At 59.1% G+C, this 26726-nt stretch overlaps 1 protein-coding gene across 2 annotated transcripts in view; it reads left to right on the plus strand.

The window, feature by feature from the left end:
• Positions 1-26726, plus strand: part of ADGRG1 (adhesion G protein-coupled receptor G1) — a 37979-nt gene that overhangs the window by 1995 nt on the left and 9258 nt on the right. For both annotated transcript variants that reach the window (XM_021705793.1, XM_021705795.1), the window contains exons 2-5: positions 24059-24156; positions 24714-25136; positions 25789-25921; positions 26520-26667. In XM_021705793.1, coding sequence (XP_021561468.1) covers positions 24093-24156; positions 24714-25136; positions 25789-25921; positions 26520-26667 — 768 coding nt within the window. In that variant the 5' untranslated portion in view covers positions 24059-24092. The remainder of the gene's footprint in view (positions 1-24058; positions 24157-24713; positions 25137-25788; positions 25922-26519; positions 26668-26726) is intronic.

Here is a 26726-nt window from a genome sequence, read left to right on the forward strand (position 1 = left end):
AGGTGGGGCGAGGGGCAGTTTGGAGCCTCCCGGTCACTGCGTCTCCCCCAGGCCTGAGCAGGGTACCTGGGGGCCCCTTGGGAGGAGCGGTCCTCCCAGATACACTTCGGGCTCCAGAGGCCAAGAGGGAAGGCGCCACCCAGCCCACCTAGCTCCAATCCCCTGAGCTACAAAGGGGGACCTGATGTTCACAGATGGCTAGGACCTCCCCTGAGGAACCCAGGCCTCCAGATGCCTGTCCCTGCACCTGTTTCCCATGGCAAGAGTGGCCCAGCCTCGCCGGCACGAAAGTAGGGGTGGGGAGAGAGCTTGTGGTCCATCTTTGGTGGGCCCATCCTTGCCCTGGGGCTCAGGGGCTTCTGATGGCTGAGAGACAGGAGTGTGGCCAGAATGACCTTCCAGGCCTGTTCTGGCTGGATCTAATCTCCTGCCGAGTGCAGCTGGGGGCTGGGCTGAGGTCAGACATTCCGTCATGCCTGGAAAGAGGGGGTGGCAGCTCTGTCTACCTTCTATCTCAGGCAGCTGGGCACCCAGGTGTGCCTGCCTCCTGGGGAGGTCAGCAGGGGTGGTCCTTGGATGCCCAGCCAGCCTGAACTCTGTGAGGACTTACATTCTGTAGTGGTCTCCTCCCAGCAGGACAGGAACAGGGGGGATGTCTGTCTGCCTGCCTGTCTGTGCTGGGCCCAAGGCCACTTCTTGTTTGTATGAGGTCAAGATGCCACTGGAACCAGGAAAGTGGTACTGGGGGAGTTGCAAGGCCTTGAAGTTAGATCCTGGCTCAAATCCTGTGTGACCTTGGGCTGGCTCCCTTCCCTCTCCGACCCTCAGTCTCTTTCCCCAGCAAATGCGACAAGGCCTCCTTGGCAGAATTGTGCGGGGCGGGGGGGGGGGGGGGGCTGGAATGAAAGTCACTTGCCTGGCACGTAGTGCTCCATAGGGGTGCATGGACTCTGCGTCTCAAACCTTCACGGGGGAGGGGTGGAGAGAGGGCCAGTGCTGGGACAGGTATAGACACAGGAGCCCTGACCACAAGCTCCAGAGCTTTTGAAATGTGATGCAGGTAAATGTGGGTTGCACGTTTGTGCAATGTGCACCTGCCTCAGCTTCACCCCTAAGGGAGCCAACTGGGTCCAGTCTGTTCTTGGAGGTCCAAATAAGGTCTCAGAAAAACAGGCGTGGACCTGCGTGGTCTCCGCCCCCCTGTTTGCCTGGCCTTGCAGTCCATCCTTGGAGTTGGCACCAACCTGCTACACCCCAAGCCTGGGCTTGAATCTCCATTAGATTTGTCCCATTTTAATGGCCCACGGGGCCCCGTGTTCTCCCAAGTCTTGGATATGTCAGGCTCCTTGTTCCTTCTCCAGCCCGGGGATGAGCAGTGGGTGGGGGAGGCAGGCTTAGGGCACAGGGCACACAGCTCCCTTTGTGAGAGTGGCTGAGTCATATGGGCAACACCATCCACGCCGGGCCCTGGGGCGGCTGTGACGAGAGATGGTGTTATCATGGGGCCACAGCTGCCCCCGCGCCTGTGGCCAGGAGGCTTTCCCATGGGAATGAACCGGAGGTGTCTGGCCGCAAAGCACGTGGTCTGGATCCCAGGACCCAGGTTCAAGTCCTGGCTCGGGTGCTGATGTGCCGTGAGCCTTTGGGAAGCTTCTCTTTTCGAGCCTCAGTTTTCATCTCTGTTAAATGGGAACAGTCATCACTGTTTTGTAGAGGAGATACTGGACACGGAAGGACTTTGCCGGGTTGCCTGGGTGGCTCAGTTGTTAAGTGTCTGCCTTCGTCTCAGGTCATGATCTCAGGGTCCTGGGATCGAGCCCCACACTGGGCTCCCTGCTCAGCGGGGAGTCTGCATTTCCCTCTCCCTCTGCCCCTCCCCCCGCTTGTGCTCTCTCATGCTCTGACAAACAAATAAAATCTTAAAAAAAAAGAAGAAGAAAAAAAGAAAGGACTGTGCAAACTGTGGAGGGCCAGGCCTTTGTTGACTTTATGATAACCACAGTGACACTGGCCAATATTTGTACGCACCTACTGTGTGCCCGGCGTGGTGCTCAGTGCTTTACAAGACCCCTCAGCTCGCAAAGGGACACGTGTAGACTTGAAGTGCTCTTGTCCAATAAAAACCCACCTCCAGGCAGCCAGTGGTTGCCCGTGACCCTTCCCACAGGAGGGCACAGCTCTTCACGGTCTTCAAGGCTGGCTCACACTGCCCTGGGGTGCTTCCCTGTCTGGACTCAGCCCTTCAGCCCTGAGCCCCGCAATGTGTTTCCAGGTCTGTTGGAAGGTTCCCTCATTCACAGGGGCCCCCCCATTCCACTGTACCCAAGGGCAGCCTCTTCCCTGCCTCCCAGATCTGCACCCCCTCCCACGCCCCCCATGCTTCAGGGCAGTTTCTGACATTTCTTCATGCCCCTCACCTTCACACGTGGGCTAGGGGGTGCTAGCCCTGCTTCGGGTTCTTGGACCAAAGTCTCCCCCCCAATCTCTCCCTCTGCCTCTATGTTCTCCACTGCCCCACTGGACCGCCCCTCTACCCAGCCCACCCACGTTGTTGGCGTAAGCCCCCGAGTCCAAACTAGGGTTTCTCTTGCTGAATTACTTTGTGTCTCTAAAAAACCAGTGGGACCCAGCCCACAGGTTTGGGGGGATGAAATGAGAACAATCCACCTAAAACAGAGCATCCTGCACAGGGAACCCTATGGACACAGCAGCTCTTATCAGTCCTGTTATTAGTACTAATAATAGGTGTTATTGTGATGAATAGTAATTTATTGGGTTTCTCATTTGTGACCCCCAGAGCACTCTGGGAGCTCTGCAATGCCAGTAATTGACTCCCAGTGTCACCCTCATGTGAGCCCGACTCAGGGCTGGGTGGGCCCGCTGTCCACCCCTGCCCTGGAGCCTGGCACGGTGCCCAGCACATAGCAGGTCTCTGAGAAGCCCGACGGTGACAGGGCGGGCAGAGCTTGGCAAGTTATCTCCGTCCTGGGCCAGTCCACCGCATAGGCCTTTCCCAGGTGGCCCGAGGGGCCTGGCTCCAGGCTTCTGTGTCCCTTGCTCAGATGTCCTGCAGAGAGAGTGGTGCCTCCAACACTCCACCTGTGAGGGGCTGGTCCGCACCCTCTGTGGGGGGGGGGTGTGTTGGGAGGGACTGCTTCCTGCTGGCTTGCACCCCGGAGGACAGCTGAGGTTGCCCCGGCTGCCAGCTGGCCTGGACCTGAAGGACAGACCTTGGAGAAACTGAGGCTTAGAGGCGGTAACTTGCTCAGGAACATTGCATGTCAGGGACTCCACATCCTTTTTGGATAACTCACTTCCTCTCCATTGTTTCCTGGCCCCTCCAGCCCTGGCAATGAGCGAGTGCCCACTGTGGCCCTGGGAGGGAACAGTGGGCCAGACACGGGCCAAGCGCCCACAGTGCCCGCCTGCCGCGGGCGTCGGCCACAGCCCGCCCGGGGGGCTGATCGCTTGGAGAGCACAGCACTGCTTCCTGGAAGCTCTGGCCTGGGGGCCTCCCTGCCCCTCACCATTCACTTTATTGCCTTTCTCCCTGTGGCTTGATCTGTGTAGGCAGGTGAGGGGTACATCTCACCCACAGCGGACCTCTGGCCTCCTAGACTGCCTAAAAAGCTTCCATTCATGTGGCATCAGGGGACTTTCCCACGTCCCTTTTCTAGAATGCAGATCCCTGCACGAGAGAAGGGGTCTGCAGTGCCCTGAGCATCTGATGTGCCCAGGCCCCATGCCAGGGGTCTGGGGAGGCTGGATTCATGAGTGGTCAGGAGCACTGTGTGGAGCCAGACCTCCCTGGGACTCCATCCCAACTGTGCCACTTCCCAGCTGGGTGACCTTGGGCACGTGAATTCCCTTCTCTGAGCTGCATTTCTCTGCCTTTTGCTCTCTCCCCTCTTCATCACCACATTCACAGCAAATATTTATTGAGGGCTCATCAAGTGCCGGGCACTGGCCTGAGCAACATGTTTTCCTCCTCACCACTGCCCTGTGGTGCTATGGTGATGGTGGGAGGGAAGATTCTGGAATGCAGTAAATAGTCAGTAAATGTAATCATTATTGTTATTATTGTTGCTGTCATCACTTACCCTCATATTGTGAAATTCCTGCGGCACCTTTGACTTGGGAATCGGGTAGGGATGAAGGAAGACAGGGAGCTCCAGGCCTGCAGGGTGGGCTGTGAGCCGTCTGGAGCTTCCGGACTCTCAGGGTGGCTATGAACCTTAGCAGTGGGAGGGAGCCTCTGACAGAGGCCAGGGCCAGAACGGAATGCATTGGGCATCAGCCCATTTCCAAATTTCTCTCTTTGGGCTTTTGGAAGCCACCGGGAATGGTTCTTCACCTGGGCCTCAGTTTCCCCTTTGGCCCAGCAGATGTACCCCCGGGGTCTCAGAATCTGGAACGGGAGTCTTGGATTGTTCAAACTTGGGGAGCATTGAGGTAGGTCCCTTTGCTGTGACAAGTGAGGCTCAAGGAGAGCTCAAGGTCGGGCGGTCAGGTGGTCAGTTGTGCGTGGCCACATGCCAAGCCACTTGACACCCCCGCCCCCCCTTCTCCAGTGCTTTCCGCTCTGCCGGTCAGCGCCGGCTCCTGTCTGCTGCCAAGGAGGCTGGACTCTCCTTCAGGAAGGGGCAGTTGTCGCCTGGGCCTGGCGTGGGGGGGGAGGCAGCATCTGAGGGGCCTGTCGCCGTGGCAACCCTGGTTTCTCTGCAGGAACTTGGGGGAGAAGAGCCCCGGGGGTGGGGGGAAGCGACAGATGGAGGGCGGGGAGACAGAGTTATCCCCAGCAGGGGCTGTCTGTCCACGGAGCCTGGCACCTGTCTGCCTGGATGGGTGGTGAGGCTGATGTGCCCCCTTGCCCAGCGCTGAGTCATGGGCATCCCCCAGGGACACTGCCAGAGCTCTCTTGGCCCTGCCCCCTCCCAGCCTCCCTCTGAGAAATCCGTGACTCACGTAAGGTCCCGTCATCCCAGCCAAGCTAGGGAAGAGGGAGGAGCCCGGCTGGGGCAGGAGGGGGCGTCCCCCCCCCCGCAAACACACGCTGCCGCCTCCACAGCTCTCTGCCCGCCTTGCTCTGCCACAAGAGAGGAGCTGGAAGCCTCCCACGCTCACCAGCCCGCCCACTGGGGGCACCCGGACACCGGTGGCTGGGTGAAGCCTCCGAGGTGAATCGTGAAAGGCATTCCAGCTGCCTGGCCCCACATAGGACCTTCCACCAGCACCAGGTACCAGATCAAGGGTGTGACAGCGGGAAGGAGGAAGGATGCGGTGTGTGTGGTGGAGGGCAGGCTGGAATTGGGAGGTCTCTCGGTGGCAGCCAGCCCCGATGGACTATGTGGTGCGGGGTCTCCAGGGTTGGCCAGGATGGACAGGGAGGTGGCTCAGAAGGGGATGGGGCCCCAGAGGCTGGAATCTCTCAGAGCCACTAGTCATTTGTTACTAGAGAAACTGAGGCTCAGGGTGGTATAGTCACGAGGTCCAGCAAACTGGGGTCTGCTCTCTGGTCCACTCCTGCTCCCACTACACAGATGGGGGAACTGAGGCTCCCAAGTCATGTATCCAGTCTAGCAATAAAGGGCCAGGGTCCAGCCTGGGGGAGGAAGGGCTTTGTCCACAGATGCTCAGGGCTGGGTCCAGGGTGCCCAAGTGAGTCAAGGGCAGTCTGGCTCCTCACCACACAGGCCACTGTGGTCCCAGCCGTGGGGTCTGAGAGAGAGTGCAGGGGAGTAGGGGCAGATAGATGGGGGAGCAAAAGCTGCAGCCGGAGCCCCCTGCCCACTAACCACCAGACCCCGGCGCTCCCATCTGTGTGGCACTGATAGGAATTTCTCCCCAGGCGCTACCGCAGTGCCCGCCCTGCTCCAGCGAGGGGGGTCTACTGGTTCCTCTTCTCTCCTCTTCCCCAACCAGCCTCCTTCCTGCGGGACCTAGCTGGGGTCTTCCGTGGCCCCACAGGAGGGACTGGTGCTCGTTTTACTGAGGAGGGTTGGGGGGGGTGCCTATATTGAGACAGGCACCTCTCACCCCTCCATCCCAACTCCCATCCTGCTTGGTGGGGTGGGTCGGAAGAGCCTTTGTGTCTCCAGAGGGCCAAAGAAGTTATTCATGCAAGCACTTATTGAGTGCCTTCTGTGTGCCTGATATCCTGGGGGTGGGGGCAATGAATGAGACAATTAAGGTGTCTTAGAACTCCTGGGTGGCCCAGACTGAGCCAAGCTCCTGCCCCCTCACTGTGGGTACCCTGAGGGCAGAGGTGCTTTCTTGGGGTTGGAGACTGAGTGGGAAGAAGCCTCTCCTGTCAGTGAGAGCCACCAACTGCCGAGTTGGTTCCCCAGAGCCCAGGCCAGGGTCCTGTGGGAACTCCCCTGCCAGTGTCTAGAGGTTGGGCTAATTTGAGGGACAGACCTACTCCCCCTTTGCTGCAAGGACCCCGGGGATCTGAGATATAGATCCACCTCAGTCATAGCACCTTGCCTTGCCTCTCTCTCTCTGGGCCTCAGTTGTCCCAGCTGCGAAACGGGTGTGTAGGGGTGATGCTAGCTGTCCTGTCTCCTGTGGCTCTGGGGCTTGGCTGCAAGAGTGTCAGCTTGTGAAGGACACCAGTCTGGGCACGGCCTGTCGGGGAGAGTCTGGGGGAGATGCTGTGCGAGGCAGCCTGCGCGCGCTGTCGATGCGGGCTTCAGGGTCCTGGGCCACTGACCGGGGGCTGGTCAGCCTGGCTGCGACACCCCGCCTTGTCAGGGACACCACTAAATGAGACAGTGAGGATCTGAAGCTGAGGAGTGACATAATGCTGCTCTTAGAGGGGAAGAGCTTTCTGAGCTGGGAGGACCCGGCTGAGCTTAGAGACCGGTGGGGAGGGGTGAGAGGGTTGATCACATATATGAAGATGGGGTGGGGGGCGTTTGGGGCAGAGGCCACCGCATGGAAAAGGTTTGGGAAGGACGAGAGTGGGGAGATGGGGCAGGTGATGGCACTGGAGACCTGCCATGGGTCACTGTATGGGGTCTGGAGCGCCCAGCTGGCAGGTCTCACTCTGCTCTGCAGGCGGAGGGATGGCATTGTGGCCAGCAGCCAGGTCAGCCGGGAGCCGGGTGACCCCCGCAGGATGGAGAGGGTAAGGCTGTGACGGGGTGGCCTGGCTGCCCAAAGCCCAGGCTGTGGGGTTCATCGCTCACTCGTGCTTGGAAGGCAGCTTCATGGCTGTGGGGACGGGGGAGATGGCCGCCCGGCTGAAGGGAGGGCAGCTGAAAGAGGCAGGGTCTGTGTGCTGGGGGGATCGCCTTCCTAGCGGGGCCCGGCGTGACAAAGACGGGAGGGGGAGGCAGGCTCAGCCATGAAGGGGGCCTCGTGGGCCGTGCTCCGTGCTCCCGCTGAGCCAGGCCACGGTCCCTCGGTCCTCGGCAGAGCTGCGTGTGGGGGTGAGGGCGGGGCCCTCCCAGGGATGCAGGCACAGGTGGGCTTCTACAGGGCAGGGGTGAAGAGTCAGGGGCAGGGCACGGAGGAGGCAGTGGGGATGTCGGGCCTGGCACCCCCAGAGCCTGCCTTCTGATTCCCAGCAGATGGGGCGTCACGTGAGCAAACACAGCAGTCAGGGAACCAGGAGCCGAGGGACCAGGCAGATGGCAAGTGGGGAGTGGGGCAGGGCTGGCACAAAGGGGCCTCTCAGACAGTGGGGAGGGGCTGGCTGGGCCTTGAGCCCCCCCGGGCTTACCCTCTGCCCGTCTGGTCCTCATGCCTCACCGGGAGTTCCTTGAGGCCCTCGGGGAGTCCCGCAGATTCTGGGGTCAGGCCTGGACTGCTGGGGAGAGGGGCCAAGGGCGTGGGAGGAGCTCGGGACACACAATTTCTGACCCCTGCCCGGGGCCAGCCTGCCCCTCAAGCCCCAACCTCTCCCCGGTTCCCCGGGGGCTTGGCCTGAGCTAGAACATCCTGGAGCTCCCCTGCCCTCAGACCCTGCTGGGCCCTGGGCTCAGCGCTTTGCACACCCCTTCGTTCCCGCGAGGCAGGTGCTCCTGATGTGTCCGCTTGAGAGACGAGGACACTGAGGCACGGGAGGCTTACCCATGAGGAACTGCTTGTCTTTGGGGCTCCAGAGTCTGCGATCTTGCCCACCGTGCTCTCCCGGCCCCCTCAGTCGGGAGGGGGCCCCTGGGCCAGGCCAGGCTCCGTGCTGGGTGCCAGAGAGCGTGCGCCCTTGTCTCGAGCCCCAGCGCTGCCCCTGCCGAGCCCGCGCTCTGCTAGGGTGTCAGGACCCACGGAGACAGCAAGGCCCCGTCTGCCTGCGGAGAACCCTGGCTTTGTTCATCTCTGGTGGTGTGAACGTGGGCGTCTGCCTCAGTGTCTTCATCTGGAAAAAGTGGGTAACAGTAGTGTCGCCGTCGGGCGGCTGTTGTAAACACGAAGGAGTGATTGCAGGAAAGCAGGCAGAGCAGGGCTGGGCCGTGTAAGTTAGTCTTTATCCTAAGATCTCCACATCGGGCAGAGGGAGGCGCTGAGGCCCAGAGACAACCCAGGGGGTGGGGGGGGGCTTCATCCTTCCTCCCCCCTGGGGAGAGCTGGGGCCACTTGGGCTCTGGCAGGACCTCGCCCTCCCCCTCCGGCCTGAGTGGCGCTTTGGTGGGAAGGTCAGTGGGGTGGGCATCAGGCTCCTGAGCTGCTGCAGGCTCAGGCTCAGATAGTTTGTGGTACGCGTGGCAGTTCCAGGCCGGCACAGATAAAGGCTGAGCTCCAGAGAAGCTGGTAGAGCTTCTAGGCATCAGTGGACAGGGCTCTACATTACAGGGAGGCGGCCAGGGTTGGGGGGGGTCGCTGCGGAAGCCAGCCCTGCTCGGGCTCCCTGCAGCTAATGGCTCTAGCCCGGCTCCCCACCCCCCGGGCTCAGGGCCACTTCAGTGAACTCCAGATAAGCAACGATTAGAGACTCGAGCCACCTCTCAGGCCTCTCTGCCCCGTCCTCAGGTCTCTGCCTTCCACCTCCCAGAAGCCCTGGCTTTGTCTTTCAAGGCCCACGCAGGAAAGCAGAGGGCCACAGGGGCCCAAGGTTGTCACCCGCCTGGACCTCAGTGTCCCCACGATACACAGAGATGAGCGTCCCACCCCCGGGCAGGGTGGTTGCTGGTATCTGGAGCAACCCCTGTATGGGAAGTGTGTACGTAGCTCATGGTGCAGCTTTGAGAGGTCTTCCCTAAACCCGGGCTGAAGATTTTGTCTTCAGGGTCATGTGGTGGCTGAGTTAGAACTAGGTTCAAATCCTGGAACAGTGACCTTGAACAAGCAGCTCAATCTCTCAAAGCCTCATTACTTAGGCTGTAAAATGGGGATGAGGACACTTAAGTCTCTAATATGTCTATGAGACCCTGTGGGGGATTAGGAGAGACAGCTGCCTGCCTAGGGCCCCATGAGCAGAAGAGCCCCACACTGAGCTGTCCCAGACCTTTGCTCCTTCATCACCCAGTTTGGCTGTGCCCCCGGGAGAGGCAGCCCAAGGTGGTGGCTCTGGGGCTGTCTGGTTCTGTCCCGGCTCCATCAACTGTGTGAACTTGGACAGGTATATGAGCCTCTCTGTGCCTCGTTTCCTTCATCTTTAAAATGACGCTGGTAATGGTCCCTTGAGAAGGTTAAGTGAGCACACCATAAGTGATATTGTCATTGCCACTGATCTGGGCCACTACCAAGGCCTCAGGAAGCAGCATGAGTTTATCCAGGAGCATTCGCTTTGTGCTCCCATGCCGTCACTGGGAAAGGCACCAGGCCCCCCAGAGCCCATGGGGGCCCTTGGACACTCCCATCTAATGGGGTCTTGATCTGCTGGGATGGAGTTCTTCAAGAATGGGGCTCCCTCCTTCTCCTCTCTGTGACCCAAGTCCTGACCCGCTTGGCCATTGTCCTGGGCCTGCAGGGGAGGCCTGAGTTCAAGTTGGGCTTGTTTCCTTGGGCAGCACTCTCTGGTTGCTTCTCTGCTGGGCTGAGTTTCCTTGGCTTCTTGGCCCCTCACCTGTGCTGGGTGGCTGACCCCCTCTGGGTCCCCGGACAAGTATGGCTCTCAGGGTGCACTCTGTGGTTAGCACCCTGGGTCTCTGACCCTGTGGCAGGGGGGACAACTGTCTAGATCCACCTGTCTTCATGGTGACAAATGTGAGGGGTGAACCCCAGGGGCTAGCTGGAGCAACTGAGTCATGTTTGGCCTGGCACCCTCTGCCCACTGCTCCTCAGGCTGTGTCACCATCTGGCCATGTGCCAAACCCTTGGAGAGACTCATAAACAACCCCCCCCCCCCCACCTCTAGTAACTATAGTTTCACTGCCTACAAAGACCGTCGTTCAGTCTTGGGTGCTGCTGGCCCTTGGAGATTTGAATCCTTATCTACATTTCACAGATGAGGAAGCAGATCTCAGGTTCCCTGGACAGTCAGTGGGGGCCTGAACCCAGGCCTGAACCCAGGCCATGGCACCACAGATGGCTGCTCCTATTTGAGGGAGTGAGCTTCCCATCCCTGCAAGTGTTTAAGTTTGGCAGGGAATTGTAGAGGGAACTTGAGCAGCAGGTGGGGTTCTTCACGGCTCCTTCCAGCCCCGAGCTTTTCTGGCCCTGAGTGGGAGAGGTGCCCAAGTCCCACATTGTCCCCAGGCATTAAGTCCCTGAGCAGCCAGCCCGCTGGTCATCTGAATGGCATCAGGCGATGTTTGAGGGGGCAGGTGGGAGCTCCACAGCCTTGCGTGTCACTGTGCCCCGACTTCCACCATTAGCGCCATTGGGAGGCTTGGCTCCCAGCCCGGGAGCTGGCGAGCAGACCCTGCCCGTCTGGTCTGGGCTGTGTGCAGAGGTGGCAGAGCCCAAGAGGGCATGGCAGGTGCGGCCACAGACGTAGGATAAATACAGATTTGAGGAAACCGTGTGAGGATTCCTTCCGGCCCTGCCCACTGCACACGGCTCTTGCCAGGCTCCGTCACATGCAGGTGTGTGGGAGGGGGAAGCGCCACAGGGCCAGGAACACCCCTACCCAGGCACGGGTCCATTGGATAGGGGCAGCTGGGAGGCTCCCACTGGCCTCCCAATCATCCAGTGGGCTGGGTGGAAGGCACACGGGGATCAGGGATCGGGGATGGGGCGGGAGTGGACTGGAGGGTGTGATGGAGGGGTCAGGAAGGGGGCACACCCACCCCCAAGTCATTAGGGAGTTGATGTTGCCCCTTGCTGCCCCTATCCAATGGACCCGTGCCTGGGTAGGGGTGTTCCTGGCCCTGTGGCGCTTCCCCCTCCCACACACCTGCATGTGACGGAGCCTGGCAAGAGCCGTGTGCAGTGGGCAGGGCCGGAAGGAATCCTCACACGGTTTCCTCAAATCTGTATTTATCCTACGTCTGTGGCCGCACCTGCCATGCCCTCTTGGGCTCTGCCACCTCTGCACACAGCCCAGACCAGACGGGCAGGGTCTGCTCGCCAGCTCCCGGGCCGGGAGCCAAGGATACCGAGGTCCTGGTGCCTGGCCTGGCGTAGGGGGAGCCAGGCGGGGGAGCGGTGCCTGTCTCTAGCTGTCATTGGGAGGATGGCCGGTGCTTCCCCCCAGAGATGCTGCAGCAGGTGCAGCATGCCTCAGCTCCTGCCCTCGGGTTCGCTCTCCCGCAGAGCTGGGAGCCTCAGTAACTGCCGTCCAGGGTGGGTAGAAGTGTTCACAGACCCCGTGGGTGTAGGGATGAAGGGGCCCAGCCCCTGTTCCTGGGCTGCGAGGCCTTGGGTGCAGTGCAGCCTCGTGGACCTGCCTGTCCACCTCCCTAGAGTGGCGGACGCTTCCTCTCCGTGTCCTGGAGAGTCCAGGGCAGGGGGTGTCATGCAGAGCAGGGGGTACAGCGCAGGCAAAGGAGTGTACAGAACTGGATTGGGGTCCAGTTACCAGCTGTGTAGCCCTGAGCAAGGAGCTTCTCTCCCCGTTGAGCCTGTTTTCTCAGCTGTAAAATGGGCATAATAGTACCACCCTCATAGAGTGGGCGGCCACACGCATTACGGGAGGTTAGGTGTGCTCCATATGGTCTGTGTTCCCACGTGGTTCCTTTCCCTGCTCCAGCTGCCTTGTGAGTCTCTGCATGCTGGCCCTTGGGGTATGCCTACCCCCAGGTTCCTAGACCCCAGGATCCTCCCTGGCCACAGACATGTATGGTTTCCCCTCCCCACTGCACCTTGGGGGTGCCCACAGGAGTCCGGATAGAAGTTTAGCATTTGCAGCAGTGGGAATGGGTCCCACCTTCATGGCAAATTCCTCCCTGGGTCCCCTCTTAGCCCTGGGCCATAGGAGAAGGTTGTCGAGAGGCCTGGGGGTAGTAACTTGGCCTTCGTGTCAAGAGAAAAGCCCAGGTTCCGTGATCACGAATTCAGATGGGATCTCAGACATCATCTAATCTAGCAACTTTGAAAGTCTGTCTGCCGTCCCAGTGATTTAGGAAAAGCTTGGGCTCCCAGGTTCTGCATTGCAGGACTTTTCAGAGCCTTTACCAGGCAGCTGTGTATTGGAGGAAATGCTAGGCTGGCATTTAGGGTCCTATCCCTACTCTCAAGCTGTGCACAGTCTTGGGAGTCCCTCTCTTGCCAAGCACTTGGCAGAGGTGTTTATGCCCCTGAGGCACTACTCAGAGGTTGGGGAGTCAGGATGGCTCGGTGCTGGAACCCCCTGCCCCAAGTAGCGCTTTTGGATCAAAAGTACAGCATCAGGAATTGGCTCCTACTGGGAAGAAGCTTGGAGCCAGTCTGACCTGGGTTAGAATCCCAGCTCTGTCTCATTCATTCATGTATTTAACTAGCAGTCATGCAGCATCTACTATGGACCAGACACAGAGCTAGTACAGGAAATACAAGTGGTGAGCCAGACATTAAATGCTGAGAAATGGAAAATAAGTAAGCATATTGGAGGGTCATCTCAGACAGCGTTAAGTGCTGTAAAGTTAAGAAGATAAGGTGGTATGGAAGAGAGTGATGATGGGGAGGATAATGTTGGCTGGGTAATCATAGATGGATTCTTGGGGGAGGAGATATTCAGAATAAGGACTGAGAAGAAACCAATCAGGGAACATTCTTTCCTGGATGTGCTATGTTGAAGGGAAAGCACATGCAAAGGCCCTGAGGTGTGTCTGATAGAAAGAAGGCTAATGTGCTGGAGTTGGTAAAAGCAGGGTGAGTCGGGGGAGGACAGGGGCGGGGTGGGGGTGGGGGTGTGTGGGGTCACTAGCTTGTTATTTGGGCAGTTACGCTGCTCCCTGAGCCTCAGCTATGTGATTTGTAAAATGAGCCTCATCATTTTTGTTCCACACTCTGTTCTGGCCAGCAGTGCCGTGAGCATTGTCAATGTCTTTGGCAGAGACTTGGCTCTGGACAACAATGACCTGTGAGCTATTGTAAGTATTTTTGTCATTACAAGTGCTCGGCGACGTTGGGTGGGACCTGCGATGTTGTGCCTCTGTTTCTCGGTGTGTCCCTGCAGTTAGTGAGCACCAAGTGTGTATAAGAGGCCAGGGGTGCCCCACGGTGCCCTCCCCTGGTTCCCCTGAACTGCAGCCCCCTGCCAGCTCTTTTTAAGCATAGAAGTTTCTGATCCAACAGTGACTGCCTTCTCTGGCCCAGCAGGCCCTGGAATCCTTTCTGGGGGAAGGTTCCACCGAGAACAGCAACTCCTTTCTTTGCTTTCTTTTCCTCTTCCTCCGGGGGCCAAAAATAGTGCCTGAATGGGACACAGCTCTGGGCCAGCAGCAAGACAATAGCTGCCTCCTGACTGAAGCCGCTTGCTGGCTCCGGTCCATGGCCAGGGGGGTGGGGGGGGGGGGGGGGGGGGGGAAGGTGTGAGGCATGGGCACAGCGTCCCCCTGGCCCCAAGCCCCTGCTGCCTTTCCCATGGCCTCTGCCAGAAACCATCGCAAAGCCCCTCGGTCCCCTTTGAGTGTGATTGCCAAGGGGGTTCCCCACTTGTTCTGGGAAAGTGTTTATAGCTGCTTGGCTGAGACCCTAGCCCCTTAGCCCCCTGAGCAGCGCCACCCTGTCTCCTGATCTGCTGCTGGTCTGGAGCCATAGGCCCTGGCGGAGGCGTCTGCCCCTGGTTCTCTTCCCTGCCCTGTCTGGCATGTGGAGGCCACCCCATGTCTTCGATGTCCCCTCCCCTTTGACTCAATGGCTATGAAGGACTTCTTAGAGGTCAGAGGGCTGTGCCCTCTTGGGAGGAGGTGAGCTTCCTGTCCCTGGAGGTGATCAAATAAAGTTTGGATGTGCACTGGATGGGGGGCAGGATTTGTCAAGCGTCAGATGGACGTTTGGTCTCGATGTCTTCGTGTCTCAGGAGAGATCTTGAAGTTCCAGCTAGGTGGCCTTGAGCAAGTCACATCACTTCCCCGAGCCTCTGTTTCCTTATCTGTAAGATAGCTTCAATAGGGCTAACCTTGGAGAGTGGTAGAAATAGATTTCCAAAATGCCTAGCGTAGTACCTAGCACATAGAGGGGGTTTCAGAAGCTTTGCCTGTGTTCTCTTCCCTTACCGCACGGATACTTCCTCTGCAGCACGGAAAGGAGGATCTGACCCACTCTTGGCCCTCAGGGAACTGTGTGGAAGGAAGCCAGGGGGAACCCCCCAGCCCCAGGGATAACTCAGAATGAAGATTCCTGGTGGGCTGCGGCAATCTAGGAAGGCTTCTTGGAGCACGTGTCCCCCTAAAATGCTTCTAGGGAAGTATGATGCACGTTCTGTATTTGTGAGGGCCAGTAATGAGGGCTGGAGGGGTGTCCAGCCTGGGACAAGGTCAAAGCCACAGGCTGGCAGCCTCCAGGGGCAAAAGCAGCTGCTGATAGGCATCTTTGGTCACAAGGGTAGCCCCTGCCGGGTCCTAAAAGGATTTGGTTTAAAGTCAATGTTGACAAACTTAGGCAGGTGTCCCCCACTGTTCTCTGTAGCCCACCATCCTCCACCCTGCCCTTCCTCCTGCCGGCTCCTTGCTGGGCCCGGCCAGCATCTGAGTCAGGAGACTTAGGTACTGGACAAGTTAGGGCGCTTGTGCTGTGCTGGGTCGGAGCCCGCCAGTGACGCAGCTCCCTTTCTGCAGCTGCCAACGGTTGCCAGGGCAACGGTTGCCAGGGGCTGCTCTCACCTGCGCCCCTTCTCCCAGGCTGGTGGCTGGGGCTCGCAGCCCGTCTTCCCAGCTGCCCGCTTTGTTTGAAGCTCCAGCGAGGGGGCAGGGGCTGGGCTGGCTCCGCTTCAAAGTCCTCCTCCCCAGAAACCCATCCACCGCCCCAGCAGCCTGCAGCCGGCAAACGGGCCAGCCCTTCGCTCACTCGTTCACGCGCTTTGTGTACTTAGAGTCCACTCGATGCCACAAAGGAGGAACCCGGGTATGACTTCCCTAATCCTCCCTTCTTCCCGCCATCCCTCTCATTCCTGGCCCTGCTTCCTTCCCCCCCCACCCCCTCCCTTTTTCTTCTTCTCCCCCCACTCCTTTGCCTCCCCTTCCCCTGCTCCTTCCCACCTCCCTCCCCTTCCCTCTCTCTTTCTTCTCTCAGTCCATCCCTCTCCCCCATCTCCCCTTTCTCTCCAGCACTGCTAGGGGAGCTGATGGATGGGGTTTGGGGGGGAGCTGGGTGGCACCAGGGACCCGGCGAGAGGCACAGATGCCACGCTAAGGGGGATTCAAACAGGGGACCCAGAAGGAAGTGGTTGGGGGTAAGGGCTCCTCGGTCACACTCGAGCTCTGGGCTGCACCGTCAATGAATAAAGATAAGCCTCTGAGGGGTGTTGGGAGGCTGCAATCCTGGCTTTCAGGAGCCATGGCATGGGGGTCACCTGGGCCCTCAGGGGAAGGATGTTCGGAACCCCAAGGAGACACATCTGGAAGCATCTTTCCTGTGAGTTTGAAAGAGAAGGCTTTCTAACAGTCAGGTAAGGTCAAGGGGAAACGGGCCGCAAAACCGAGAGCATCGGTTCTGGAGCCAGGCCCTGGGGTAGCGTCTCATGTGCACCCCTGGCTGGCTGGGCAGTCCCCATCGGGTAGCTCTACCTTCCGGGGACTCAGTTTCCTCATTTGTTAAATGAGCATAATGGCACTTGTCTCTTAAGGTTTTAGGGAGGATGAATGTGTTCCTTTGTGTAAACAGCTTAGAATTGAGTCTTGCATTTTCCCAGAGCTTAATCGATGTTAGCTGTGTTGCTGGAGGGGGTGAGCACACTGCCCTCGGTGGGAGGGGGGTGGTGCAAATAGCGTTGGAGGACACGGTGCTGTGTGCTCAGTGAGCTGATGGAATCCTGGTCTGTGCCTCCACTGCCCTTCCCTGGAGGGGCCTGGTGCCTCAGCCTTGCCCAGGCCCCCAGCTTTCTTGGGGGGAGGACACCTGTCCGTGTGTCCCGTGCACCTCTCGGCCAGGGATCTGGGATCTGGGATCTGGGGAAGAGGAAAGAAAGGGAGAGTTTGTGGCTGGCTTTGGGAATACGAGGGTCTTATACTCCAAAGACAGGCACTCGGCCAGGTCCAGAGTAGCTGATCTGCAGCCCCCAGAGCAGGGTGCTAACTGGGCTGACCTTGTAGGCCTGGCCTTGGGCAGTGTGGGAACACAGATGGGGAAGGGACACTTAATCCAGCCAGCTGAGGTCTGCCTGTGGTTTGAGAGGGAAGACAGTCTGGCCAGGAGGAGGAGATGGCCCAGCACCTTCTTTGTTCCTCGCTGCCACCTGGGGTGTAAGCCCTGCCCTTCCCTGGAAGCATCCAGAGGCCCTGGCCCAGAGAGAAGACAGATGGGGACAGGGATCATAGTCATCCACTTACCACAGAAGGAAACTGAGGCTCAGAGAGGGGACAGGCTGGCCAAAAGTTCCCAGGGCCACTTGGCTGCAGAATTAGTTCTGGACCAAGCACATCTAACTCCTGCCATCCCTGCTCTGGGCATCCGCATTCTCTGGGCAGGTGCTGACTGGTGTGTGTCCTAGGGTCCCGGAGCCCAGCCTCAGCAGCTCCTTGGGAAGAGGGCTGCGGGGAGACTGGGGCGGGGGGGGGGGGGCAGGCCCCACACTGTGCCAGGAGCATAGAGCTGGCACCAGGTTCCCTGAACTGCTCCCGAAAAACCCTGGCGCCTGAGCCCGACCCCAGCCTGGGCCAGATCGGGGACCCTTCCTGATCCCTTTTTAAATTCCAAGTCCCTATAATCCATTCTTGAATTCTAAGAGGCTTTGATTCTCGGCTTCTAAAAGCTCTGGCATGCTCATATTGCCTCTTTCTTTCTCTTTCTCTGCCCATCCCTCCCTCCCTCCCTCCCTCCCTCCCTCCCTCCCTCCCTCTCAATTCCAGTCTTCTAAGTGTCCCAGCTGCTTGAGGAGAGGCTGAGGGCCCAGCTGGCTCTGGCTGACTTTAATGGAAGGGCCAGGCTAGGGACAGGGCTGGCAGTGCCCCTTTCCCCAAGAGCTTCTCCCGCCGGCCGAAGGGAGGTCGGATGGGGCCGCATATACCTCAGGCTCCCTCCGGGGACCTCTTGCCTGGAAGTGTCAAGGATGGTGATGAGTTGACCAGGGGAACATCACAGTCTAAATGGCTCCCGAAGCCCATCTCATGGTAGCTAATGGCCTCTGAGGGGCAGGGAGGGGCTGGAGGCTGGGAGGGAGGGTGCTGACAGGTTTCTTACTGTGTGGCCTCAAGATTTTTGAGAGCTTGTTTCTCATGTTGATAACAGGTGCCCATGCTAAAAAGGACATATACCATCACAGTGGTCTGGGAAACTAAGCCCAACCAAGCTCTGTGGATTTTCTTTCTGCAGGACTGATCAGAGCCTTTGACATGCTAATACACAAGACTGAGCAGGGCCTGCAGTATTTCTCTAACTTGGGAACTAGTGCTTCTTAGAAAGTGCTCTGGCAAGTTGCCACTTGGTAAAGATGAGGAGACAGTCCCAGAGAAGGGATAGGCCCAGGGCATCGGACACATCTTAAGGCTGGCATCCCAGGGAGGAGGACCCGTGTGTGGAAAGGCTTGGACGCAGAAACACCCAAGCCTGGGCTCACGTCTGCTTGCGTGACTGTACTTTGGCCTCTCTGAGGTCTCTTAAGTGAATGGTCTGGGGCCAGATAGAGCAGGCTTCAGGGTGGGTGGCGCTGGATAAGGCTCTTGGGGAGGACTCAGGGTCCTTTCACACGGACAGACCTTTTCCTCCCATCCTAGCAGAGAACTCTCTGCGTCTCCCCTTCTTCGGTCTCCCCACCAGGCCAGGGCCCGTCTGGGTACACAGAGGGAGTCGTTGCCCACGGACTCGGCCAGACCAGAAGCTGTGGGGAGGTGGGGCCACGCGGGCAGGGACGGCCCTCCAGCAGGTCTGGTGCAAGAATGTGAGCCTCACCCCAGGCAGTGAGTGGGCATGACCTTGGCATCCTCCAGCCTCTGGGGGCAGGCGGTTAGCTTAATTTTTATTCTCCTTTATTGTAGAAGAATTCCTGCAAACTGAAGTCACTGCTTCCCCTAGCCAGCCCAGAACGCCCTGCCAGGGAGAACCTCGAGCCGAGGTGGTCATCTAGCCTGAGCTCAGCCACCCCGTTGGAGAATGGGAGCAGAGGGAAGCGAGGGTCTGGGGTGGGGACGGGGCTGGCCTAGGAGGGGGCGGGGCCCTGGGGCCCTCCCAGGTGTGATAGGGTCCCTCCTTTGGTTTGTTGGATAGCTGGTGTTTCTAAGTAAGATTTACTTTTCTCAAATAATTCGGAAAGCTCCAGCGGAGGGTCTTCTCGGCCCCCCACCCCACCCCCAGGGAGGAAGCACCTGCGAGTGCTGCACTCTCTTCTGTTCTAACTGCCTTTCCTGGCTGCCCTTTGAGGTCTGAGCAGCCCTCTGTTCCTCCTCCGCAGAGCTAACCAGCCCCCACTCCCAGCCTTCTTCTGCTTTCTCCGTGCTCCCCTGCAGACCCGTACATGCGCGTGTGCACACACCCACACTCGCATGCGTGCTTATATTCTCAAGGCTTTATGCTCACCCACCTGTCTCCTTGTCTCTGTCTTGGGTCACATCCTTCTTTCCTAAGCCCTCTGCCCCAGGCTCAAGGGGGTAGCCCGCAGCTCCCTGTTGCCCCCTCCTGGAGAGCAGCTAAGGATCCAGGCTGGGGCAGGACAGTCGGGCTGGGTCCTCTTCCTTCTGTCCCACCCCCAAGGAAGGCAAGATCAGGCTCACACCCGAAAACCCACTCCAGGAGTTTTTCACCCCAGCCCTCCTCCTCCCTTCTGTCCTTTGGGAAGCCCCTTTCAGGTTCCTGGCACCCTGCTGAGCACCAGGTGAACCATCGAGGGGCAATGTGTCCTTGCCAGTGGGTGGACAAGAGGCACCCCCAGTCCAGGCCATGCCATTCAGCAGCTGAATGATCTGGGCCTGGGCCCCCCTCGTCTCTGACTTTCTCTGGAAAACACGGCTACTGTTATCCCAGGCTTGGAACCCAGTGGTTCCAAGCCCTCGGAACGTCAATCAATGGGACGCTTGTTAAAGCCAGACTCCGAGCCCCGTCCCAGACCTGCTGCCTCTGATCCTCAGCGTGCGGGGTGTGTGAGTCTGCATTTTCATGAGCTCCCTGGGGTGGTTCTGACCCACTGGAAAGTTTGCGCACCTCTGATATGAACTTCTCATGTCACCGGGGAGGGGGGGCATAGAGAGTGGAGGGTGGGCCGTGGCTACCCCCCCCACCCCGCAAACTTCATGGGGAGGGTGTGTCTTAACTGAGTCTCAACAGATGGGTTGGGTTGTCATAAGGATAGGGAAGGCATTCCAGGCAAAGGGCCCGTGTGGAGGTGGGGATGGTACGTCCACAGTGTGTGTAATGGGAAGGAGAAGAAAAGCGGTTGGTGGGGGGGGGGGGGGGGGACGGCTCTGGGCCTATGAAGGGTTAACCCCAAGCCGACCAGGTCCTGTCCACTCAACTTCCACCTCTGTCCTCTGAGGAAATGGGTTTTCCAGGAGCCTGGACTGGGCCAGCGGTGACTCGTGGCTCCACACGGATGGCAGAGGAAGTGACTCAAGCCCCCGGGGGCGGGGGGAGAAAGTGAGCCTAGTTCCCCTGCCCAATGCCCCCTCCCCCATCGTGAGGATGGGCAGGGCTGGGTCTGAGCGGGAGCCAGAGCTCCTTCTCCTGGGCCCAGCCAGTCCTGGGGGTGGGTGGGGGAGTGTGGGCTAAGACAAGTCCTGGTCACCCTCTGCTCTGCCTGTGTCCCCGGGGACCCTGTGATGGGGGCCCCCATTGTGTCAAGCTGGGCCAGACGGTTCGGTTCCCTGTGTGTGTTTACGGAAGGCGGGAAGTCAAGGGCAGCTGCTCCAAAAGGGGAGGTGGGAGGGGATCCCTCCTGGGGGACTTGGCCCCCAGACCCTCTCTCCCAGGCTGGAGCTGTCTGCACCTGCTGGTGGTTTGGCTGCCCCCTCATTCGTATCTCCTTTTCTTTGGGGGGGTCTCCCAAAGCGGGGGGAGCATGCATCTCTAGGACCTCGGCCAGTACCAGTTCTGCAAGGAGTTCTCTAGGGTGAGACGCACGTCTGTGTCTTGGCTCCACCTGGGGTGATCTTGGATCAGATAACCCTTCCCTAGCCTCAGTTTCCTCGTCTGTAAAATGGCAAACCAGTAGGACCAGCCTCACAGAGTGACGCTCCTGCTGTGATCGTTGCCGTGCTGCTGGAGTACCCCTCTCGGCGGCGCCCTGGCTCTGGGCAGTGCTGTGTGAGGTCTGACGAAGGCCTCCCCTACGCACCGATGCTTGGCTTTAGGAGTCTTTGACGCCTGAGGTCTGTCCCGCTCTGCTGGTCCGCAGCTCCAGAGACCAGAGACTAGGTTCTGCCCGTGTAGTCTGTGTCGAGGTCCACGTGTGGGCCCCTGGCTCCTGGGTCTGGGGTTCAGCCTCCAGAGCCCAGGACCCCTCCCTCCTTGGCTGAGTCAAGTGGGGGACTCCCAGGGTGGTGACCAGGGCATTCTGCAGCCCTGTTGGAGGTGCTGGGACAGTGTAGCCCCCGTCATGGATGCTGACCGCATCAGAGTCGGCTGCATAGGGCGGCGGGTGTGTGTACAGGGGGCAGACCACAGCCGCCCCCCCCCACCCCCCCCCCCCCCCGGCAGGGGATGGAGGGAAGGAAGAGGGTGCGACGGGAGCGGGCAGGGTTCTCTGAAGTGTGAAATGGGGCTGGGAAGGTGCCAAGCAGACAAGCCAGGCAGTGCCCTCCCCCTTCCTGGTAGGGGCTGGAATCTTCTCTTTGTCCCTGGTCCCGCTCTCCTACCCCTCAGAGGGTCCAGAGGTCAGGGCTGCAAGGACGGAGGTTTTCTGGGTGGGGTTCCAGTCTTCCCATTGAGCTCCCGGAAGGAAAGTTTCATGCTCTAAGAATTTCCCGTCAAGGTGCTCTAGAGGCTGAGCTGTCCAGGGCCACAAGGCAGGGGGCATGGAAGGTGGGAGGGAGGGAGTAGGGCTCTGTGACAGGCCCAAGGGTTGACTTAGGGCAGGCATAAGCCGGTCAGAAAGTACACAGAGATATGTAGTTAACACCTATGGTGCCGACCACATGCGTGGCCGTGTTCTCAGTCCTTTATAAGTATCAATTCATGTACAGATGTGGAAAGTGAGGACCAGAGAGGGTGAGGAACCAGCCCAAGGACACACAGCTAGCGAGCAGGAGACGTTGGAGTTGAATGCAGGCAGTCTGGCTCCAGAGTCCACTCCACTGCTTAAGAGTGGGTTAAAGGAAGCCAGGCAGACCCTCCCACTCACATCCCAAGAATGCCCATGGGGACAACATGGTCCACCTTGGAGTGGCCAGGGTAGAGTGGAGATGAGCCTGGAAGGGTCAGAGTCATGCAGTTTGTTCCTTGTCTGCGTTTGAATCCCCTCTGTGTACTTTGCGCAACCTCAGTTGTGCCCCTCCAGTGACTGGAAGGTCACTTCTTTGTCTCGGCCTTTTTGCTTTCAAGCTCAATCCAGGAGGGTTGATGCAAAGTGGATGACTCTGCCCTGTCCAGGGCCCTTGTCTACCAACAGGGGTAGCTCACTTTGAAGGTCAGTAGGCCATAGAGGTACATGGATTTTTGGCCAGCTCCGTTTTTGCTTGCTGTGTGATGTCAGGAAGCCATTGGCCCTCTCTGGGCCTTGAATGCAAATACTATAAAATGGAGAATCTGGACCAAATCTATAAGTAATCTGTCAGCTATGAGTTCACAAGTATAGAGCAGTGGTTGCAGAGAGGGGGGCTGCCTGGGGGAGGTGACATTTGTCTCGGGGATCAGAGGTAGCTAGCAGCAGGGACTGGCAGGAGGGGGAGAAAAGAAGGGGGTCCAGGAGGGACATAGCTCTGTCTCCGGATGCTGGGTTTCCTCCCGTTGGTCTGAGGCGGCAGGATGCAGTTACAAAAGGGGCCAAAATGCTCAGAGAGGAGAACACAGAGGGAAACCTTAAAAATCACAACCTGGTTGACAGTGACCGTTCCCTAAAAAACTTTCATAGGCTTCGTCTAAGGGGTCCTGTGATGCCACAGAGGCAAGATGATGAGCCCAGTTGACTAATAACTGGACTGACAAGGCCCTTGAAATTGGGGTTCCATTCTGTGTGGTGGGACATAGGAGACTGGCTCTAGCTTCAGGGGGTCAGGTTAGTTCAAGGACGAAGACAGTGAGCTCCCGCCTGGGCCCCCCCGTCCCTTTAATGCTACCCTCCAATATTCTGTCCAAAAGCCACCTCTTCCTGGGAGCCCCTTGGCTTCCCCTAAACTGAGACGTCTCGTGCACACCCAGGTCTCCAGGCTTCCTCTCGTCTGGCTTGTGGCAGATGATGGCATGTGTCGCCACAGCCACATGCAGTTCCCCATGAACTGAAGGAGCCCGTGTGTGTGTCCGCGCCGCGCTCAGTAGCGGGGCCAGCTGGCCATGGGGAGGCCACCTGGCTTCTCTCTCCCGGTGCCAGGCATGCAGTTTCCTGCCAGGCACCACAGTCCAGGCAGGGAAAGCCCTGGCCTCTGGAATAATCTTGGGCAGGTCATTTAACCCCTTGGGCTTCCGATTCCTTGTCTGGGAAAGGGGCCAATGGTAGGGCCCACTTCACAGAGCTGAAGTGACAATGAATAGAAGCACAGGGGTGCGGTGGGAGAACACAGGCGGGCAGACTGGTGTTCAGCTAATGGAGGCCATGGAGGGGCAGAAGTGCGCGCGCTACACCAGGGTGGGGCTGGGGGGGGGAACTGGACCTCCCCCCACTTCCGCCATACTGTCAGTGTCTCCCGGTCAGCCTTTTTCCAGGTGGGGGTGGGGGGGGTGGGGGGTGGGGGGGGGGGGCGCCCTGGGAACTGGCTCCCCCTGGTGGTCATGACAGGAAGCACCCTTCTCCACCGTTCCCTGCAGGGGGCGCTGCGGGGCCGTTGAGCCTTCATTTCACTCACCCCCTCCAACTGCCCAGCCTTTGTCCAGCAACCCCCGTGCACTCAGCTCTGTCGGCAGAGATGGGCCAGAAGCTGCCTCGCTAGCTGAGGAGGGACCGCACCATCCTGCATTGCCTGGGGGACAGGGGAGGCCCTGGCCAGTGGTGGGAAGCCAAAGGAGGCCAGGACTGACTGTAGAAGGAGTTGGGGAAGGCTTCCCGAAGGAGGTGTCCTCTGAGCTGGGTCTTGGGGATGATGATGGTGAGGTTCCTGGAAGAGAACTGGAAGAGCCCCCTTTTACCTGCATCTCCTCCAGGCCTGGAGGGGCAGGGTGGTGGGGGTGGTTCCAGATGGTGCTGTGGAGCCTTCCCCACCAGATTCTAGCCAAGATGACCCCATCACTGCTGGGTCTAGAAGAAAGTACTATTATTTGCCCCATTTTCTGTGACTTGCACAGGGTCATGCAGCAAGTGAGAGGAGGAGCCAGGACTTGAACTCAGCCAGGCTCTGGACAGCCACTGCCCCTTGATGCTCAGCTTCTGGCAGCTCTGGGGAGCCCCATGGGCTGTTTCCACACTTGCTTCCTTACCTCACATCCCACACCCAAGCTACACCGGCCTCCCCCTCTGCAGGGCTGGCCCAACCACCTTGCAGATCTGGCCCCAGCTAACACTCCTGGCCTCTTTCAGGTGCTGACTTCTCAGGGTGACCTTGGGGAGGAAGATGGCCGCCCAAGTGCTGCGGCAGAAGGCGCTGTTCCTGCTAGGTCTGCTCTTCCTGGTTCAAGGTAGGCTATCTTGGGGATGCCCTGGGACTGTTGTGACATACATTACAATGCCCCCACGTCTAGGACAGCTGCCAGCATATCCACTAACCCCTTTGGGCAGGCATGGGACTTTAGACACAGTTTAGCAAGTGGATGGTATCTTGCAGAAAAAGGCATCCCTTCTTTATGCAGATGCAGCCCCACAGTGCACAGCTTGGGGTGGGAAACATGGACTGGGTTTTGGCCCCACTCAGCTCTGCAGCCAGAGCATCCTTGTGCAGTGCACAGCCTGCACAACCGTCTATGGCAGGCATGGCCTCATGAAGTACTTTGTTGCTATTAAAATGTTTTTTGCCTTTGAAATTATTATTAATTTTTAGTTCTTTTCATAATTTGAAGCTAGTAATTTGTGAGTAGGGCACATTCACATTTTTGTAGACCTTTGAGGTATAGGCCCTTGGAACGTATGTAGATCCCAGGCACTGGGATCCAGTATTCTGGGCCCAAGGCCTAAACCCCTCTCCTGCCCCTGGCTGCTCCCTGCCCCAGAGTCCCATCTGTAGTCTTTACCTCCCCAGGTACCCGTGGCGGGGGGGCCCGTGAAGACTTCCGTTTCTGCGGCCAGAGGAACCAGACACAGAAGAGCAGCCTCCATTACAAGCAGACGTCAGAGCTGCACATCTCCATCAAGAACTCGGAGGGAGCCCTCACAATTCATGCTCCCTTCCTGGCAGTGCTCCCGGCTTCCCAGCCCTTCCCTGACCCCAGGGGCTTCTACCACTTCTGCTTGTACTGGAACCGCCATGTGGGGATACTGCATCTTCGCTATGGCAAGAACGACTTCTTGCTGAGTAACCAAGCCTCTGGACTCCTGTGCTTCCGGCACCACAAGGAGAGCCTGGCTCAGGGCCCCCCGCTGCTCGCCACCTCTGTCAGCTCCTGGTGGAGCCCCCAGAACACCAGTCTGCCCAGTGCTGCCGGCTTCACCTTCTCCTTCCACAGTAAGGCGACTTCCAGGCAGAAGGAACAACTTGGACAAAGGCCTGGAGGCTGGGCAGTGGACTGGGTCTGAATGACCGGTCATGGTCATGGAGCTTAGGCTTTGTTCCCAGGCAGTGGGGAGCCATTGAAGGTGTCTGAGGAGGGGAAGGGTGTGATCCAAGGTGTGCTTCAGGAAGGTCTGTGGGAAGGTAGGGGTGAAGGCAGAGGGGCGAAGTCCCATCCAGAGGCTGCAGGGAAGGTCCAGGTGAGGGAAGATGAGGCCTGCGCAGGGTGGGAGCAGCGAGCGTGGAAAGACGGGAGTGGGTGTCAGGAGCCAGAGGCCACACAAGCCCCCCACCCCCCCAGCCCTCCTGGGGTGGGCCCTCCCAGCTCCAGGTGCGTGGGCAGAAGGGCACCGGGGCAGGTGTGTCCTGGCCGGCCCTGCTGGGGCTGGAGTTGCTGGGGGTCCCGTGTGGCAGAGCCCGCATGTGGCCGACTTCTGGGTGACCTTGGGGGATCCACCCCACGTTTTGAAGGCTCAGTTTCAACTTCTATAAAACTGGGGCGAGAGGCCTTCACAGTCACCAGAGGGTTAAATGGGAGTAGGAGGGGGTGTGGCCCGCACCTGGCTCCCAGCGTAGCCTCAGGGCCTCTGTCTGTCCCCTCCTCCAGATCCTCCCCAGAAGGCCTCCCACAATGCCTCGGTGGACATGTGTGAGCTGAAAAGGGACCTTGAGCAGCTCAACCAGCTTCTGAGGCACCCCGGAAAGAACTCGAGGAGGCCCTCCTCCACCCTTGCCAGCCAGTAAGTGTGGCCTCAGAGACCTGGATGTGGGCAGGGCAGCGACCTGGAGTGGGAGGCAGGACGGAGGCCTCTCCTGGGGCTGCAACGTTACCCTCATCTTTCCACCTCCTCCTTGAGAAGAATCGAAATCCAGCCCCGCAGGCCGAGCCCCTGACCTTTGTAAAAACAAGTATCACCATCCCCAGCCAGCCACCCAAGCCCTCTTCCCCACCAAGAAAGGAGAACTGACCAGCCCATCTGAGAGCTTGGCAGACTGAGGCCCAGGTTTGGGTAGGGCTGCTCCATGGCCACAGAGCGGGTCAGTCCAGGCAGAGCTGGGCCCGGAACCTGGTGCTCAGGATTACCGCCCCCCTTTCCTGTTTGCTCTGATGTTCCAGCTTCCTCTCAGCCTGCCCCCCACTCGCCCACAGGCCATTCTCTCCCCCGCAGCAGCACCAGTCCTAGGGCTGTTTTCTCTCGTGCCCCCTCCCTGCTGCCCCCTGACCCTCCCGCCCCTGTCTCTGCCTGCCTCTTTCCTGTGTCTCTGCTGAGAGTCCCCGTCTAGCTCCGTGTCCCTGTCCGCCTGGATCAACCTCCCCGCCCCTTCTCCCCCTGCCAGGAGGCTGCAGAGCCTGGAGTCGAAGCTGACCTCTGTGAAGTTCCCAGGGGACATGCTGTCCTTTGAGGAGGATCTGGTCAATGCCACGGTGTGGAAGCTGCAGCCCACAGCTAGCCTCCAGGACCTGCACATCCACTCCAGACGTGAGGTCAGGGGTCAGGAGCCGGGGGCCAGGCTGGCCGGGGCAGGAAACAGATGTGGAGGCGT

Source organism: Neomonachus schauinslandi, chromosome 16, assembly GCF_002201575.2.
Source record: "Neomonachus schauinslandi chromosome 16, ASM220157v2, whole genome shotgun sequence".
NCBI classification, from domain to species: domain Eukaryota; kingdom Metazoa; phylum Chordata; class Mammalia; order Carnivora; family Phocidae; genus Neomonachus; species Neomonachus schauinslandi.